Raw genomic sequence first — 19898 nt, forward strand, 5'->3', positions numbered from 1 at the left:
AGAGAACCAAACAAATATTACAAAAACATCTGTCCTCTTTCTTGAAACTAACAAAAGATACTGTTGACACGGGCGACCATCACATTAAATATTTCAGTATAAGACGACACTAATTTTAAACATAAAATTTAAGTAAAATAGTTTACACTGTTTAATCGACAGATAAACAAGGAAAAACAAGGATCTGCATGTATTAGATCTACATATATGGTTAATATTTGTCCTTTGCATAAGAGATGGTTGATTTTTTATTTATTCATTTTGCATATTTGGACACAGAAACGTACCAACAGCTGTCTCAGTCACTGGGGGAGAGGAAGAGGTATTTAAAAACTCAACTTTGAATTAACTTGTTATTCTGAATTAAACATCATCACAGATAAAACGTCTGTAGAAAAATGCCTCCATCCATCCAAAGATCGGTTCCCTACAAACCTCGCTGTGACGATGTTACTCAGTCGCCACCAGGCTGGATTTTTCCCGGGAAAGGAAGGGACAAATTAGGGCACAAAGGAAGCACGTCCGCCATTGCATAACCAAAACCGTAAGAGGAATTGTCATTCCGCTAAGTCTCCCCAGGTAACGAACTGAAATAACTGGACACTGCAACAGACAAAGATGGCAAAGAAGGTGAAGAGGAAGAGTGACAGAAATCGAAGTAATATGAGTGTGAACAGACGGGTATTCACTCAATGGAGAGCGTCCCGGTGTTTTGTCAAAGTCTGTTCCCCCGTTGATGTGTTGTGTTAACGATATGCAACCAGGTGTTTACCTGTGCCATTTCATAGCACTGTTATCAGGGTCTCGAGGTTAAATCGGGATTCTTGAAGACAGTAGCCATGTTGCTGACACTGTCTTCCTGACACACAACACAGGAAACCTTGCTTAGGCAAAAGTAAGCATTATCAATTCATATGAGTGAGTGATTTTGATTGGAATTACTGTCAGTCCCAGTGTTGCAATATATAGTAGGTCTAGCAAAAAGGACCCAAATGTAATGATTTCACGCAGGCAGTGAAAAGCCAGCTAGCATCTTCGGGCAATCTGATCAGTGGGGGTTCCCCACACGTCTCTGACACACACACGGACCACGGAGTGACACTCGGACACTCCTATGTATCCTGAAAGCTTCGGTCTCACTTCTCTCATCAACCCAGTTTCAAGAATTGGGTTTACACCCAAATTGTCAACAGGGTTGGGAATAATTCATGATAGGACACGAATTCCGATGTGTTACGTATCATAACGACAGAATCACGATACCGTACTCACACTGTATTCTGCGATCTTCGATACTGTGCAAGACAATCATCTAACAATACATCACGACACCCGAGGAATACAAAACAACCCTTGAAAGACAAAGTGCAGGAATTATGTATTAATTCACTGCATTGTTGTGTCAGTTTCACAGAGTTTGACATAAAATGAGATGCATGTTTTAACACAAATATCAATAATCGTATCATGACAGTAAGCAATATGATATTTTGGTTAAGCCCTAGCTGTCAAATACATCTGTTATTGCAGGTTTAAGTATTCATATGAATACTTCCTCCACCACTGACATGTTCATCTGAGGACAAGGAGGAGTGATGTCGTCTTTTGTCTTTTGCAGCCTTGTGTGACCTTTCAGATAATGATGTCGGATGTTTTTGCAGTTTACATAACGTGAGATCCAACACGTTTCCACCTATTGTGTTCATCAGCATCACGATAAGCCTGCATAACACAGGCTATAGGCTTATAACAATTATTTATTTCACCTCCTGAAGGCCATGGTGTCCATCAAGTGTTTTTTCCCTGGGTCTTTGAAGTGCCAGCAGGTGAAATTGTGCCAGAATGCAACTATCACCAAACACAGACGTAACAGCAGTTCATGAAATATGAATGAATGAAACATCTTTATCCAGAATGATGACCATTAACAATCGTACAGTCGGCTGTTTATTCACATTTTACACAAACTCTGCAATTACGTAATACAAACTGTCCATCCATCCATCCATCATCTGTACGCCGCTTAATCCTCTGCAGGGTCGCGGGGGGGCTGGAGCCTATCCCAGCTGACTTAGGGCGAAGGCAGGGGACACCCTGGACAGGTCGCCAGTCTATCGCAGGGCTACACATAGAGACGAACAACCACACTCTCATTCACACCTACGGACAATTTAGAATGATCAATTAACCTCAGTATGTTTTTGTGCAGCCTAATACAAACTGTGTTAATGAAAAATATGGTGATGACCTTATTTCTGCAGCCGTCACCATTAAAACAAAAAAAGAATTACAGAACAAGTTTGATAAGAATAACCCAGAAAGGAAATATTTAAAGCAGTTTACAACCAATAAGTTCCAGGAACCAATAAACCAGAGGAACTAATCTCAGGAACTAAACTCGGAACTACAAGTCCCCATTTGCTCATTCCCGTTTGCGTCGGAAGAACCTTGTGGAGTATCGTCTACAAGGTTCTTCCGATGCAAACAGGAATTTCAATATTGCACCTGTGACGATTTTAAAAAACGGTAGCGGCGTTGGACTTATTCAACATTTTCCGAGAGGTTAGAGTGAGGCGAAGCTAATTCTTGACTCCGAGCTGTTGTTACCCAACAACCAGCGGCGGAGACTCCTGGAAGTGAACGAGCACGGCCGAGAAACAGTCCAGATGTTGGACATTTTTAAGGTGTTTGTGGACGGATCTGAAACATGTCTGCTTGTTGCTTACTGATTACTGACCAACAGGGTGCAGAATAAATCTGTTTTTTGTTCTTTTTACAAGAACCGGACTGTTACATGTCGTCCAGATTCCTGCACAGTGACGTCAAGGTTTCAAAGAGGAAACAATGAAAGTATTTTATAATAGAAACTAAAACAATAGCAGTTGCTTTTAAATGATATTGGTCAAGTATGATCCCTAAGCACACATATCGTAGGGAAAGTAAGGGAAGCAGACACAGTTAAAGACAAAGAGGATGGAGCAGAGGAAATGGAGGCTTTCCAGTTTAAATTGGTATGAGGGTGTGGATGAGATGTTCAAGGCCAGCTCGGGACAGACGTCCTTAATTTGGGAGTTTAATGGAGGAAACAGAATTTGGCAGTGTGTGTGTGGTTTTGTTTCAGAAATGAGAGATTTAGATCAATAATGATTCCCTGGTTGTCAACAGCTGACATCATGATAACACACTGAAAGGAAGACAAGGTTGCTAAATAGCACGGGTCAGGCGTCCAGGGCAAGATAAAGAAGCAATTAGCTGTTTCTGTGTTGTTTGTCATTGAATTTGCTCTTTGCAGGAAGACACAAGCCTGGAAAACAGCTGAGCGATGAAGAAGATCGTGTGATCGGATCCTGAGCTCCTGCACAGCTAGTCCTGGACCTTGAGATGAAGACAGTCTTTTGTTTTTTCAGGTCAGGGACGAATCTTTATATAAGACTAAAAAAAACTTCCTGGCAAGCTAGCTTACTAGCTCTGTTAGGGTGTAGCATAGGAAGGCACAGTTTAGCTATAAGCTACTTAGGCCAAAATATACATGTTAATTATCTTTAATTAGCTTTTATTTTCACATTTTTTGATCACACAGACATACCAAAAACACATTGATATTAACGAGACTGAGAGGTCACATGCTGCAAGCTACTTGAGCTAAATGCTTACATGAGCAGGCTAACATATTTACAATGCTAACATTGATGTCGAGCAGGCAGCGTGTTAGCAAGCTTGTTAGCATGCTAACATTCCCTTGTGGCACTTGCTACCTCCATATTAAGGCCTAAATAAACATACTAACAGGTCTTTTAGAAAGGTAAATATATCAGTGAAACTTTAATTAGCTTATATTTGACTTTTTGCAATTATTATTTTGCCTTTATTTAACCTAGAAATCTACAACACTGAGTTTAAAACCATGCTAACATGCTGTAAGCTACTTGAGGTAAATATCAACATACTAACATGCTCACATTGACAATAGGCTACTGTTTTGATTATTAAATGATTAATGGATTTGTTTGTTTATTTTACATTGGCAATACTATTACGGTGATATTTAAGATATAATGTTTATGACGTTCTGTGTCTTAGTTAGCATGTTAGCATGCCAACATTTGCTGTCACTAAATCCAAAATACAGCTAAGACTGATGGGAAAGTCTCATGTGTCGCTGATATTCTGTTAAGTGACTTTAACACATCTTGAGGGAGAGAAATAATTTAGATACTTTTTTTTGATGGCAGTCCATCTAATAGTTGTTGGGAACTATTCACTCCTGTACAAAACATCATGACACCACCCGGCCAACAGGCCTTTTTTTCCAACTCTCAGCCAAAGTAACCTGACGGCTAAAAAATCATTGATTCACATGGAGTGATAAGATAAAATGAGATAAACGTGTATTAATCTTGAAGGAGATTGCTCCAAAGACTTTCACATATGCATATATTTACTGTGAGGTACGATAAGATAATCCTTCAACTCGTCCTGTGTGGAAATTCACTACAGCTGCACAAGGACAGACGAACAACAGATAGTGCAGAAGCTTAAAAGTTGAAGTTCACATTTCTGCTCTAGATAATTATGTAAAAGATGCATTTTTAATCAGATAGCCTCATCTGCACATATACATGTGAAATATCAGAAAACTGGATGTTTGTTGATGATAACGATTAGTTAAATAAAAACAAAGTTTTTTCTTCTTTTTTTTTCTTTGACTGAGCTCTGAAATCTCCACCAAAGTCCCAGTTTTGCTCTTTTCTGTATTCTGAAGGTTTATAAAGAGGTGTTTGTTCATACATCAGTCATAGTCTGATTTATAGAACATTTTAAACATTTTAAAAATGATAATAATTTAAAAAATAAACCTTAGCCTGACGCTCTTGCAGTCCCTTTTATCTTCCTCCTCATCACAACCACTCAGTGAAGCTGATCAGGTTACTTCTAAACAGGAAAAGGAGGCACAGAATAACTGTCCATGACGAAAGTTATAAATTACTGAAGCAAGAATATTTTTTAACTGCTGGAGGTCATAAAACTGTCTGGCTCCACTCCCCTCATGCCTGAATGCACCAGGGGTAACAAAACTATCACAAGACTTTCAAAATAAAATAACACAGCACCAAAAATCATAGTTACCAACTCCCAGATATTCCAAATGCAATATAAATTAGATTTCACCCATTTTAAACTAAATTACTCAAAGATTTTAAGAGTGAATACATCAACCTGTAAATTATATAAATATTTTTTCCATTTCCTGCTTAAAACATTACTAATAAACTGCATTTCGACTGTTTTCCTCTGAAAAAAAACCTTTAATGTGTCAACAAAATGTGACCCAGTAGCGTCGCCCCCGAAAAATATTAAATATTAAAATGTGAACGAAATAATAAAGATGATAATGTAGAAACGATTGAAGGACAATTGTACAAAAAAAAGCAGAATTAGCAGGACACATAAGGACCTCTTGGGTCTTGAGGAAGCTGCAGCACCCCCTACTGGTGAGGGGTGCATCATACAAGTTGTAGGGTGAAAATATACGAAGAGAAGATGTTTAAAAATGTGTAAACTGGATTAATTCCCTGTGTTGAATGATTGTTTTTAACTGATATCGTGACATCAAGTCAAAGCATAAAGGCTGGATGGGGTTTGCTGGGTAAACTGTTAGCTGTAGCAGGAGCTAAAGGATACTGGATGTCCAAAATCAAAATGTAAATAACAACAAACTGTGCGAGTTTTTCAGGAAGGAGATTCGGGACAGAAACTCTTGAATTATTATTTCATGGCCTGGCCTTTTTCTCCGAGTGGCAGCGGCTGAGCTACGTGTCGGGTTAAGGGGGCGGCACCCCTCGGTGAACATGTGCTCCGTGACTCGTGTTGAACTTGAACTCGGTGATCACGTTGCGCTGAGTGTCTCTAATGGGATGATGCGTGATTTGCACTCTGAAGGTCATCTTGAGTCATGCCAAACATTTTAGAGTTAAAAAGAGTTAAAAAGATGGGATGTGACTCGTCGTGGCTCCGGGAAATAAACCGTAACACCCTTAACCACTGATGATGTCTGAATGCCCCACACATCTTTTTTCATGGATTTGGTGAATTTAGGCGATGAAGAGATTCTCTCTTCCTCAACGTACACATGATCGCTTCATGCGCACTGGAGGGACGTCGGCCCACAGAGCAGCAGCCCACCACAGCCCCTCATCTGACTGCGCTGTGAAATCCGTCGCCCTCAATACGTCTCAGGCTTTAAAGGCGAGACTTGTCCTCCCGCGCTGGAACAGACGTAGCAGAGAGACTTTTGCCTCACATGTCTTCCTTCCTAAATGCTGAGGGTGGCATCAAATAAAAAGGAAGTCTTCAGGAAAAAAAAAGGGGGGGGGGCCCTGAGCTTCACATTGTACAGAACGTCTTCGGAGCATCGTGTGTTTTCCGATCTGATGTATAGTCAGTCTGAGTCACTCGATAATCAGGTGACTTTCTCAAATAATACAACACAGATTTTGTCGGATTGCTGAGCCGCGATGATGAAGATGATGTTGAACCTTTGTTTTCAGTGTTTCCCCCCTTAAAAAAACGCCCGGAGCTACAACTGCTCGTCACAGCGCATGAAGAATATTTAACTTTAAGAAAGAAATGTCAAGAATCTGAATAGTTTTATCGTTTCAACCTTTATTAACCCCTTGAAATGAAGCAGCAGCTGCTTGTGGCTCCTCCACACAGGTTCAGGGTCCAAACAAAACATTTTTCTTCTTGTCCAATTGTTTAATTTGGAGGGTTTTTAGAAGCCTGAAGAGGTGAAATGATTTATTATAGGGCAGAAAATAGAGAAAACTGATGCAACAGAAATAATGTATATTTATTTATTGTTATTTTTCTGTCTTGTCCACATGTTGGTTTTTTGTGTGTGTTATATTTTTTATGTTTTATGTTTTTTAATAGAACTTATTGTTGTTCCTCTTCATATTTTTTTCTTCTGATTATTTTAGGTTACGTTGTTCAAGTAAGAGCTAATTAAAGTTTCACTGATGTTTTTCCATTCCCTCAGTGATGAGTTGTGCGTGAGGCAGCTCTGTGCAGACAGGAAGCACATTGTTTCAGAACGCTGTGAGAAGTTAAAGAGGATAATGTGGCAGCTCATCGGTTCGACACGGAGCCCAAAAATGATGCAGAACTTGTTTTTAGGTGTCAAAGATCCACACGAGAAACAGAAGAGTTCGTTTGTTCGTGACATTTGTAGAAATAACCAGCTGATCTGTTGGTGGTCACTCTGAAGTTTTTACACATTTGGTTCAGCTGAATACTTCACATATTCTTACAGACAGTCAGTCGTTCAGTGGTTGCAAATGCAAATTAGGTTGTTTAATAGGTTGGTCAAATCTGCTGTTCTGTAAGCAGATTATTTTGTCCTCTTATAAAACATTTATTCTCCAGGAAAATACCTGTTTATATCAGATGTTCCTCCCTTTCAAATTCCATGGAGAGACATTATAGTTTGGTGAAAACTTGATGAGACAGACGTGAGTTGGAAGCAAAGACACAAAACTTTGGCAGATAACATTTGGCTTTTTATTGTTAATGGGGAGGAAATTCCAACTATTCGCCCATTTTTTAAAATCTGTCCTCTCGAAGGCCGACGTCCAGACGTCTTCTGACTCTGTGATCTCAGCCTTGACATCTGTTAGGTTAGCGTTTCCCAATCTGCGGGACAAGACCCCGCATGGAGCCGCGAGGCAATAAACAAAGAAGGAAATATATAAAAACAAGCCGGCTGCAGAAACTTGTGCCTTCCTAAGGAAGGAAGACAAAACTGTGTGTTTAGATATACAATTCCGTCATTTTTTTTTTGTAGGGAGGGTTTTAATATTTGGATTTTGGCCGGAAGTTTTGCTTTGTTTTCTTTGTTCTGAAATGGTTTTTGGGAAATGTCTCTTTGATGGAGAGACGACCAACTCGGGCAGGAAGCCACAAGAACATACTGCTTTTTATTTATTTTTTATTTTTTTGGGGAAAGATAGCCGAAGCCTGAAAGGTTTGATGTGAAATATATATTTGGAAAGTTACTAGTAGCTTTAGCTGTCAAATAAATATAATTAGTAAAAAAAAGAAGAGAAGTATTTCCATCTGAACTAGTTGAGTATAAAGCAGCAGAAAATGTAAAATACTCACTCAAAGTACTATTATTCAAAATCCCACTTAGTACAATCCATAAGTAAATGTGCATAGTTAAATTCCACCACAGAAAATAAATTGAAATAGCTTTAATTCAGAATTAGTTTTAAAGCTCAATTTAGTTTAATCGCATTTAATTTATCCCTGTTTAAACACGTGCCGACGCAGTGGAAAAGAAAGAAGGCTATAGGCTTAAAAACTAAACTTGGAAATGTTAGTGAATAAACAGAGATAAATAACAATGCACATAAAATAATATCTTCACATTTAAAAGATTATGAGGTCGTACAAAGCTTAAAAACGTACCTATGAGTAAGTGACAGCGACCTGAGAGTTTAAAGGACTGAAGAGTCGTATTTAGAAGTTTGTTAATTGGTTGATTCAGTTGTATAAACATGTTTTAAAATAGGTCACATGCCAGTTCGCAGTGATTTCTCTACATGTTGTCATGTGCGTGTCGGCCAGTTTCACCATGCGCCTGCTGTTCCCGTTTCTCGGTGCCGGTTTCCTGTGTTTTGTCCAATCACATGACAGCTTTCAATAGAATATTGAATAGAATATTTCTGGGGGGCCAGATGTTTCTGTAGATGACGACACTGAACATTTTGCTTCCTTTTTTTTCTCCAACATATTTATTTGATTAATGTCCACGGTGCAGACGAGAGGAGGGCAGCTGAGGGGACGGCGCTCCAACTGCTCGGCCTCTGATTGGCTGGAATCTGTCTGCATTTGAGTCTGTCTGTCTGTAAGAAACCTGCATCACACCTGTCTGTGTCTGATGAAACTCTGTCACACCTGTCTGTGTCTTGTGAGCCTCCATTGCCTGTCTGTGTGTGATGAGGCTCTATCACACCTGTGTGATGAACCTCTGTTACACCTGTCTGTGTGACGTGCCTTGATCACACCTGTCTGTGTCTCGTGAGCCTCAATCACCTGAGGCTCTATCACACCTGTGTCTGATGAACCTCTATCACACCTGTCTGTGTTTTATGAGCCTCCATCACACCTGTCTGTGTCACGTGAGCCTCCGTCACATCTGTCTGTGTCTCATGAGCCTCAGTCACACCTGCCTGCCCTCGTGTCACACACAGCTTCTTCTTCTCCTACTGTTTAGTCTCTTCTTCTGGTTTAGATGCAGACAAACAAACAAAAACACTGGTCTGTCTTTTCAAAACTAAAAAAAATAGATTAATTCAACAATCTGTAACGTATTTCAGTACAACATGACCCAGTTTGATCAAATGTTATTAAGCCCTTCAGCCCTGGAGGAAGCTCTGCCTCTTCTTTCACTTTACACGGAAGAAACACTTTTGACTTTCTGTCTGATATCAGCAGATGAAATCTCCCTGCAGTGGCAGTGCTACATTAGCTCTATTGTCTAGATATAAATATCATTCTTTTCTGCTGGACCAGTATTTATAACACTGTCCAGGAGGACACGCACACACTGACACACACCCACAAACCATGTCAGCAAACACCAGCATAAAAACAGGCGACATTTATCATTATTATTATGATATTTCCTACAGAAAAATGGTACAAATTAAATGTTGGTTTGTACTTTGGCCACAAGACAATAAATAAACAGCACAAAAGGTGAATATAAAGCCATTTGGATCAACTTTGTTTAAGGCGTGCAGCGGAAACATGTCTGTATTTAAAGCCTCGCTCCCTCCGATGCCCAATTAGGCCTCAACAGTTTTTCCTCTGATTCTTCGTGAACAGCATGAAGGCATATGGTTTCCTCCCCCTCGCATGCGGCTGGACTTCCTCCTGCCAGCTTTCACACACAAACAGAGTCAGAGCTCAAGTTAAGGTCATGTCAATCTGTGAGGACACAACAAGTTTAATAACTGTGTTCACACAAGTGTCTCTTTGCTTTTATGAGCTGCAGAAGTGCAGATTCTGGACGATGCATTCAGGGAACTTCACCACTGGCACATCTGGAGACAGAGAATGAGACAAGCTGCAATAATGTCATCCATCCACCAGGAGGCAGGGTTACTCCTCCCCCGACTGAATGAGCTGCTGTGACACAAAACACATCTGGAGCAGGAAGATCCAGCTCTGACTTGTTAATGTCTATTTTTGCTCATTAAAATGTGTTTTGGGGCTTCGAACAAAGAAATTCGAACCAGTTTTGCTGTTTTGCTGATCTGATTAACCCACAGTTATTGTTTGCTGCTGTTGCATCCTCGCAGACGTACAAGAGTGCACATCTTAAACTTCTAGTGAAATATCTCTAAAATGTGCTATTTTTCTTATGGAGTTTTGAACTGGGACTGCAGAACAAAAACAGAACACGTACCTGACTGTTCCAGCATTGACGTCCTTCTCCTACAGCACTACTTAAACTGCTGCTCACATGTTAAAGGTGCAATATGTAAGACTTGGCTTCCTGTCAGGTTCATGCTCCAAACAGATAGGGGGCAGCATATCACCACAGGAAGCGCCAACTGCTGTTAGCTGTAGCTTGTTAGCATGCTAACTGACTGTCTTTTATCCATTTCTTCACACTCCATTTCTGCACATGCTGTTTTTACTTTAGCAGATTTATTTCACAGATTTATATCTTATTTTAAGAGGAAACAATTATCAACAAATGCAATTATGATGTATTAAAAATGGGCTTGTCTGCATAATTAGGACACTAGCAGCCTTTTATTTTGAAGCTGGTGATGACTAAAGAGAGCAATTAGTACTTTGTCCACCACTGATTATCCGTCTTCATTTGTCCTTTTCAAAATCTGACACTCCTTCTGTCTTAATAACAGTGATGACACAACGTGAACACGTGAACGCATCACTCCAGCACAGCTCGTCTGAAGTGAGCGGTGATGCAACAGTAAGAGTTCGTCCCTCCTGTGTGACGAGGGAGTGTCGCGCTGTCATACTGAAACACCTGCATCTCCGTTCATCAGTGCGTCACTGCAGAGACTCCAGGTGAGACACTCCTCGCTGTCTGAACCCGACCGACTGCACTGTTGTCATTTAGCGTGGCTGGTGATGAGTTCTTACTTTATTACAGTCAGTGCATGAACAGCTTTGGACAAACAGACAAAAAACAACTTGTAGGTCGAACTCACACTCCTCACACATGGAGATTGACAGCATGGTAGCAAACAGTGCTCTGATCAGAGCCAGAGAAGGTAAGAGGTCCATTTTTCTTATTTGTCTGCAGACTGTTTGTCCGAAAATGTTTGTAAAACTTATTTTAGTGACAAACACTAATTTAATGGGATGCCAGAGGAGGACAGGTGCTAATATTTATGTTTTAAAAGGGTCATTTTAATGTGGTGCACGTGGTTTAAGATCTGTGACATGCAGAGTTTTTAGACTTAAGGCAGATTTTAGTTTGACACTTGATGACATAATCCTCTGGATTACAGATGTGAATGATGTTTCTTGGTGAGGTGATGGTGAGGTGGCACTGTTGTCCTTCAACAACACAGTGTTTTGAGGATGATGAATGATTAAAGTGCACTAATTGCTTTAACTTTTAGGCCTCTTTTATTAATCCATTCTTACACTGGTTTAAAGTTTTCCTCAACAATTCTTTCTCTCAGTGAATCTTCCAACAGAAAATGAGCAGAAACATAAGTTATTGAAGTGAAATGCTGAATGTATTATTTTGTACATGTTCTGTTTTGTTAAACAAAACGCACTCTGGGGAAATACAGAAGTGACAGCATGGCCACTGAAGTTTGAAAGTAAGTTGCAGAGCAATGCGGTCCCACAGGCTTTTGCTTACCTGTTCTCAGAGCTATTAATAGTCCATTCACTGTAGTAGAGCATACTATTGTCTGAAACCTGACGGGCTAGACGTGCGAGTACGCGTGCACGTTTGTGACACGTCGCTGACATAAGTGTCGATCTGAGTTCTTCGTCATCACCATGGTGAGCGTGTTTTCAAAACACGAGAGCCTGAAATACCTTCGCTTCCTCCGTCTCTGTGCCCGCAGGTGGAGGCAGTAAAGGCAGAAGCTGGAAATGGAAGGAGATGCTTCGCTTCCCTCACATCAGTCAGTGTATGGACCTGGCCATGAACATAGGTGTGTGTGTGTGTGTGTGTGTGTGTGTGTGTGTGTGAGTTGGTACATCATCAGTAGCTGCAGCTGTGTGTGTGTGTGATTTCACATCAAGTTTATTTCCTCCGTCAGAGCGAGATTACTACAGTCTGTGTGTGAAGCAGCCGATCGGGAAGAAACTGTTTGAGCTCTTCTGTCGGAGTCGTCCTGAGCTGCAGAACTGCATCTCCCTCCTGGATGCTTTGGTACGGTTCAGACTCAAAAACATGGTTTACAGCGTTTCTATTATAAGAAATACAGAACAACGCAAAGCTCAGGAGGCAAGTTAGTGCGATCCAAAATCGATTTCAAAAGATGTTATCTCCCCTTTTGAAGCTCGATTAATCCTGTTCACCCACTTCAGACCGTGTGCAGCTCACGTCTCAGCAGCTACAGTGAAGATTTGAGCTCTGAAGAGGGTGTAAATGACATAATTTGGGCTCTCAGGGAACTCTGGAGACTTGGATAACACCGGACGAGCTGTATGAAGGCATTTTATAGTTTTTTTCAGTTAGTTTTTATGTTTTTAAAACAAATCTCCAGGAGAATCCTCCAGAAATGTTATGTGGACAACAAAACTTCCCCCGACTTTCCATCAGCGTGGTGGTAAAGATAAAATACTACTCGCCAGACAAAAGGAACCTTTTAAAACTAGATCTCACTTTATATGTATTGATATTTTGTTTCATTGTTTTTAAAATCCAATTTGGGCCAGACAAAATTAAAAAATGGGACTTCTTGTCTTTTTGTGTGTTATCAGGGTGCCATTGCAAAAGCGAGTTTGCTCTGAATGTTTCTTAAATGAAGGTACTGATGATGATTTTCCTCTCTGTGTTCTGCAGGAAGCCTTTGACGCTAAATCAGACGAGGAGAGGAAGGAATTTGGCGTCAGCATCGTTCAGAGATTCCTCAGGAGTCAGGTCTGACACCGAGACCGAAAAAAATTAATTAAACAACAAATATTCTTCTTATTTTCAGGTTCATAGGTTACTACCAAAAAAGGTTTACATGCTCTTTTTTAGCTCCCGTCTCTTTAAAGCTCCTCCCCCCCAAAAAACAGTCTCCTCTGATTGGTTGGCTAACACACGCCTGAGCCAGCAACGCTAACAACAACAGAGCGGCTGTGCTAAATCAATTCTTACATGCCATGACATGGTGATGTAGAGTGATGTCACAAAGTCACAGAATTAAATGCAGGACTTACAGACGAGGCGTTTAAGGAGCGGTGTTTTCTGTGGGAGAGAGGAGCGTCAAGACCATTTATCTGCACAAGAACCTGTAGAACGTCGAAGAAAAGGGAAAAACAAAACAATAAGTCTCCTTTAAAATTCGACCTGCATCCAATCAGACGCCAGCCAGGATGAATTCTGATCCCTGCATGTTGTTTTCTCCTCAGTCCATTCAGTGTGTGTCCGTCGTGCAGAAACACGAGCAGAGCTGCATCCAGAGTCTGGAGCTCAGTCCCTTCAGGGACGTCTTCCACGACTGCAGAGAGTAAGTCCACTCGTTTCCCTCTTCCTACATGTGTGCATGTGTTTTAATAATGACTAACCTCTCTCACTGTTTCTTGGATCAGAGACCTACATGAGTTCCTCAGCGGAGAAACCTTCATCCAGTACCAGGAGAGCATGTTCTTTGACCGTTTCCTTCAGTGGAAGACGTTAGAGAGGTCAGTACGAGTGAAGACTCGGTGTGCGACAGATAAGCCGAGCAGCTGGTTTATCTGCTCGCACTCGATCCACTCCGCTGCAGTCGCTGTTGGCTCTGCTCCACATTCAGCGCACAGTTTTGCTCAAAACCTGAAAAACTGATCCTGGTGTTTCTCCTCAAGGCAGCCCATCACCAAGCACGCGTTTCGACAGTACAGGCTGCTGGGAAAAGGAGGGTTTGGAGAGGTAAGAGTGCAGCCACATCGCGGCAATGACAAAATACTTCCCTGTCAACTGCTAATAAATACATAATAACATATTTATTCATGTTGATACAGCAACTGAAAACCTTAGTACAGGTTTATCAAGGCTGTTATTCTCATATAAACAACTTTTAAAAACTCAGCCGGAGTTTATTAACGTTATTAAAGGAACAATTCACCCCAGAAACTCTAATTCATCTCCTCACCCAAAGTTTTGTAGTTCACAAAACATTTCTGGAGCTTCACAGTAAAACAGCGCTGTAATATTCTCCTAAAGCAGATGTTTGAAAATGTAAAAAACAACCACAAAATGGCTCCAATTGTTAATTACCCTCTTAATTATGCTGCTAAGCTAAAAGTGTCATCTGAAGTGGGTAAATAACAACTTTTCAAATCAATTTATTATCTCTGGGCTTATGGAGACATTTTATGTTTGTCTTTCTCATTTGTTTTTATGTTTTAAAACAAGTTAAGTCAGTTTTGTTTATATCAAATCTTAAAATCACGTTGCCTCAGTGGGCAAACAAGACGTTGACTGTTGAAGACTGTTGGTCCTGTGAAGAACTAACATAACAGTTACTATTAGGAAGATTTTTGTCAAGTCGAAGTCGTAAAGATAAAAAGATTCATTTGACATCACAACGGTCTCTCAGTTTGAAGCTGAAGGTGTTTACCAATCAAGGAAGTTCTGCCAAATCATGTTGTTGTTGCATTTTGAGAAAATGTGATTACTTGGAGCGCTGTCGTGTTAACACATGCTGCGTTTTGTCTCCAGGTGTGGGCCTGTCAGGTGCGAGCTACAGGAATGATGTACGCCTGTAAGAAGCTGGAGAAGACTCATGTGAAGAAGAGGAAGGGGGAGGGCATGGCTCTCAACGAGAAACAGATTCTGGAGGGGCTGGACAGTCGATTTGTGGTGAGACGACGACGACGATTTACACTCTCTTCTGTTTCATCCTGCAGCTTTCTGGTTGCTTCACTGACACAACCGACTGCAAAGGACGACTGGAAGCAAACATGGCCAATAACAGTGCTCACTTAAAAATATAATAGATCACAACACAACACTGTTTGAATCTAGAAAGGTGGCAGGGTCCGCCACATATAAACAAAGTTAAACAGTGTGAGATTTTCTTGTCCTTGAAGGTCAAGTCTGATTAATATTTGTTCCCCAAACTCAACAGGACGCTTCTACTGTCAAGAAAAAATTGATAGAACAGAAAAAAGAAGCTCTTTAGTGTCATCGTACAGAATATAACAAAATCTAGAAAAACATAAAATCTTACAACAGTAAACAAACATCTGGATAGTAAACAGTAGAGTAACAGAATTAAAACTAGTGATCTAGAATAAGAAATGTAAAAATAAATAATAAACGTAATGCACTTATCCATTAAATACCAGAACGGTTGCAACACGCAGGGAGCCATGAGCAGCTACGTCCATGCACGCCGCCATCTTGGATCTTGGCATGATGGAATCCATATTGAATCAATAATAAAATTGAAATGAGACTTTGTGAATCAGAAACGAATTGATTCAAGAAATTACTGGTGATGCACAGCTCCACTTCAGCAGGAAGATGTTTTGAGTTTACCGTTTTCTACTTTGTAATCTGACCTTAACTTCATATGCGCTTCCTTCTCTGCTCAGGTGAATCTGGCGTACGCCTACGAGACCAAACACGCCCTCTGCATGGTCTTGACCATGATGAGCGGCGGGGACTTGAAGTATCATATTCATAACATCGGCTCGCCCGGCCTGGACAAAGAACGAGTGCAGTTCTACGCCGCAGAAGTCTGCTGCGGCTTAATTCATCTCCATCAGAAGTCGATACTATATAGGTCAGTGTGGTTCCACGTCAGTGCCAAGTCAAATGTCTTCTGTCCCCGGTTGCACTGAATAACACACTGATGTTCATCTTCCAGGGATCTGAAACCAGAAAACATTCTGTTGGATGACAACGGTATGTACAGCCACAGTGTTTTAAAAAAAGCTCCTCAGATCACATTCCTAACTCTGCAGACAGAACACGAGGACGCTTGACAGACACCTCGCTGCACGGCTATTTATAGCTCTCGAATTGATCGGTCTGATTTCACTGATAACACTCAAACAATTGCTGGGCCAATCAGATTCACTTGTCAGATACACCTACCTGTTTTTATGAGAAGGAAGCGATGTCGAAGGTGTTTTCACGGGGCCGTTTGAGGAAGTGAAGAGCTTGTGTGAGACAGGTGTGGTGTCTATTTTTAGCACACCTCTGCACCTGTTGCTGCATTCCTGGCTGAATGTTTGGAACCACTTTAGTTTTGAATGCCGTTGTAATTACCAATCGTTGGTTTAGAGTATTTACAGTTGTCACATGGTGTCTATAACAGTTCCATTGATCAGTGCCAACTCCTGCAGGGGACGGAAGTAGAGGCTGATTAAGTGGAGTAGAAACTACGTCATAACAGCAACTGTGCCGAACCAGTTTTGTGGATTTTGTTTTGTTTTATTTTTGTTCGTCCAAGGACACATCCGCATCTCTGACCTGGGCCTGGCTGTGAGGCTGACTGATGGGAAACTGGTGCGAGGCAGAGTGGGAACGCTGGGTTATATGGGTATGTATCTATCAGCCAACGTCTGCAGAGATTAACACTGATTTCACTCATGGGATTAAAAAGAGGCACCGATCTGTAAACTGTGCCAGCGACTCTGTGCAACTATAAATCCACTGCAAAGAAAAACACAGACTATTCAAGAAGTGAGGGACGTAAATGTAATAATCATCCAGGGGGCATTATAAAAGTTAAGTAAAAGTGATGTAAAAGTTTAAGTTTGGGTGCCAATAGCATCAGAAATTCTAATTCACATGTGAAAACAGTCATATATGATCATACGTAGTGCACAAAAGTAAAGAAATTGGAAAAATCACAAGCAGATTTTTCAGATTCGCGTCTTCTGTTCAGCTCCTGAGGTGATCAGCCACAAACATTACGGGCTGAGTGCCGACTGGTGGGGCCTCGGCTGTCTGATTTATGAGATGACCGCCGGTCAGCCTCCGCTCAGGGCGCGAGGAGAACATCCCAAACCCTCAGAGATGGAGAGGAGGATTCTGACAGAACAGGAGGAATATGGTGAAAAGTTCAGCAAGCAGGTGAAGGAACTGTGCTCTTCGGTAAGTTCGGAAAAACTCCTCGACAGTTTCCGTGAATCAAACGTGAATCAGAATCAGTTGAGGAAGTAACAGGTTTCTGTCCTGGACTGCAGCTGTTGATCAAGGATCCAGCTCAGAGGTTGGGCTGCCGGGGCTCAGGCGGGACGGAGGTACAGTCACATCCTTTCTTTGAAAAAGTCAACTTCAGGATGCTGGAGGCCGGACTTGTCGAGCCGCCATTTAAACCTGATGTGAGTGCACAAATGATTTACACAACTTATGATGGAGAAAATAACACAAATACTGTGTGGATTTACCTGTAAGTGACGCTGAAATGACACTTTGAAATACCAAAGTGTCAACAGACTCCAGCACAAATAAAAGTATTAATAAGTCTTTATCTGCCAGCTGACCTGCTGTGAACTCACCAAAAAGTAGATTACACCAGAGACATGAGGAAATGATGCACCCATAACACACGGTTTCGTATTCGAGATCCATTTTCCTCATTAGATATCAACTTCCTACATAACTTGCTTTGTTTTTAATCTCTTGGTCTACCTCTCGAGGAATTCATCTCTAGTGGATTAAGTCAGAGCACTTTGTACCTTCTGCATCCAGAACACATCAACATGTTGTGTTGGAAAGTATGCGGGTGGTTCATTTCTCAGCTCACTGCATCTTGTGATTTGTTTTCACTCCTCCAGCCCAGACAGGTGTACTGCAGCGACGTGCAGGACATCGAAGAGTTTTCTTCAGTGAAGGGAGTCACGCTGGACCAGACGGACAACAACTTCTACTCCCAGTTCATCACAGGCAGCGTTCCCATCACCTGGCAGAATGAGGTGCGTTCACGTCAGGGTTACGCTATACTAACAGTCCGGAACGAATCTACAAACTTCACCGTGTTCTTCCTCCTTTATAGATGATAGAGACGGGATGTTTCAGGGAGCTGAATACTTTCGGACCAGAGGGATCTCGATCTCCAGACCTCGACTGGTCCCAGGCCCCTGACAGCCCCAAACGCAGCCTGCTGGACCGGATCTTCCGCAGACGTGTAAGAACACTTTCTTCTGTGACTTTAGTGCAAACAATCATTATTCAAGTTCAGGCTCTGATATGGACTCAGAGTATCAGAGTAAAAAGTCTCCCTCTGAAGGACATTTGTGGTGGAAGCTAACTGAAGCTCACATCATATTAATATAATTCAAAGACTATTAAAGTTAAAGGTAGAATCAGTAGGATTTTTGTCCCAGCTGTTCCTGAACGCACCACAGAGACAGTTGATTGTTGAGTCTCATTCCCAGGACGTCAAATAGACACATGTTGGGTTGGTAAAGTGTCCCGAGCAGCAACAAAGAGAGAAAATCAGAAACTCTCTGCAGATACGAGACACTAACACGCCTTTTCTCCACATTCGAGCCTCCCTCTCTGTCTGTTTACTTCTTCTTACGGCTTTTAAAATCAGTCTGGTGACGTTGGGAAGGCGGCGTGCGATGAAGCAACGAGCCTGTTTTGCAGCTGAACATTTGTCTCCTTTAGCAGCACCCTTCAGATGCGACTGAGGAAGCCAAACAGAGTTTGGTGCCCAGTGAAACCTACATGAAGTCCGGACTGCTCAGCACGGCGCTCTGAGGACGTCACGGCGCACAATCACCCAGCACACTTGTAAATCACAGCATAGCATGTTTCATTGTATTAGCATTCTCTTCATGTATATTTGAACTGTTCTGTCAGTCACGCACACACTCCAACACTCACTGTTTCCATCGATTTTTTAAACACACTGTGAGTGGCTGTTTTTCTTTTTGTACTTGTAAAAAACTTGAATTTTGATACAAACAGCAGGACACATGAAGCTACTTCATAACAAACTAATTCCACTGATTGTCTTAACTGAAATACCTTAAAATAAACTTGATGTCATTTTTAACGCAGTGCCTCCAGGAGTTTCATCCAGATTAGATGGCTGAGTAAGAAAATATGTCTGTTAACTTGATGGTGTTTCTTCAAATTTGGCTCAAACATCCACTTTTGTACTCAAAGGATGGACGCCTTACTTCCTGTTTTCTGGCAAGTTACCCCGACACCCTGTTCGCTAATGGCACAAACATGAACGATCCAGCAGCAGTAACTTCTACTTTTGCAGGGATTTATTTCAGCTCACCTCTCCACATGTAAACCAAGTTTTCCCCAACACTATTTTACAGGAGCAGCGTCACGGCTTCCTGCGTTAAACGCAGCACAATGCGGTTGATTGGCTGTGTGGTTTAAAGATATGCAAACAAACCAGAGCATTGTGCAATGCAAGAGTAGTTACAGGACTACTTAAAAGTCCAATGAGTAGGATTTAGTGGCCTCTGGTGGTGAGATTGTAGATTACAACTCACTCTATTCCCCTCGCCTCAGCATCCTGCAGAGTGGACGCTAAAAACACCAATGTTTAATTTGTCCTTTCTGTAGAAACATGGCAGTGAAGATTAACTGCTCCCTCTGTAGACATGAAAGACTCATTCTAAGGTTACAGACAGAGATTCTTAGTTTTAGTTAATAATGCACTGATGAAAACACCATTATTAACGTTATATTCCTCATAAATCCTACACAAAAA

General features: G+C 41.3%; 1 protein-coding gene across 7 annotated transcripts; it reads left to right on the forward strand.

Moving 5' to 3' along the window:
• Positions 1-2956: 2956 nt before the first annotated feature.
• grk5 (G protein-coupled receptor kinase 5) lies at positions 2957-19753 on the forward strand. 7 transcript variants are annotated; one of them, XM_037117471.1, is made up of 19 exons: positions 3046-3200; positions 3293-3407; positions 8822-8908; positions 10941-11109; positions 12129-12218; positions 12327-12439; positions 13076-13153; positions 13630-13727; positions 13810-13902; positions 14065-14128; positions 14921-15061; positions 15799-15989; positions 16074-16111; positions 16662-16751; positions 17100-17308; positions 17401-17538; positions 17995-18132; positions 18213-18344; positions 18830-19753. In XM_037117471.1, the coding sequence occupies exons 5-19, from the start codon at positions 12167-12169 to the stop codon at positions 18920-18922; spliced, it is 1668 nt and encodes a 555-aa protein (XP_036973366.1). In that variant the 5' UTR covers positions 3046-3200; positions 3293-3407; positions 8822-8908; positions 10941-11109; positions 12129-12166; the 3' UTR covers positions 18923-19753. The 7 variants fall into 7 exon arrangements, with proteins under 7 accessions (XP_036973365.1, XP_036973366.1, XP_036973363.1 ...); XM_037117470.1 differs by lacking the exons at positions 3046-3200; positions 8822-8908 and adding an exon at positions 2957-3011; XM_037117468.1 differs by lacking the exon at positions 8822-8908.
• Positions 19754-19898: the final 145 nt, after the last annotated feature.

Source organism: Acanthopagrus latus, chromosome 12 (assembly GCF_904848185.1).
Source record: "Acanthopagrus latus isolate v.2019 chromosome 12, fAcaLat1.1, whole genome shotgun sequence".
Lineage (NCBI taxonomy): Eukaryota > Metazoa > Chordata > Actinopteri > Spariformes > Sparidae > Acanthopagrus > Acanthopagrus latus.

Excerpts from the sequence above, each read along its gene's own strand:
- grk5 (XM_037117466.1), top strand. The coding sequence starts at position 11,264 with ATGGAGATTGACAGCATGGTAGCAAACAGTGCTCTGATCAGAGCCAGA. Across the intron at positions 11,316-12,128 it reads TCTGATCAGAGCCAGAGAAG|GTGGAGGCAGTAAAGGCAGA; the intron begins GTAAGAGGTCCA and ends CTGTGCCCGCAG. Across the intron at positions 13,728-13,809 it reads GTCTTCCACGACTGCAGAGA|AGACCTACATGAGTTCCTCA; the intron begins GTAAGTCCACTC and ends TTCTTGGATCAG.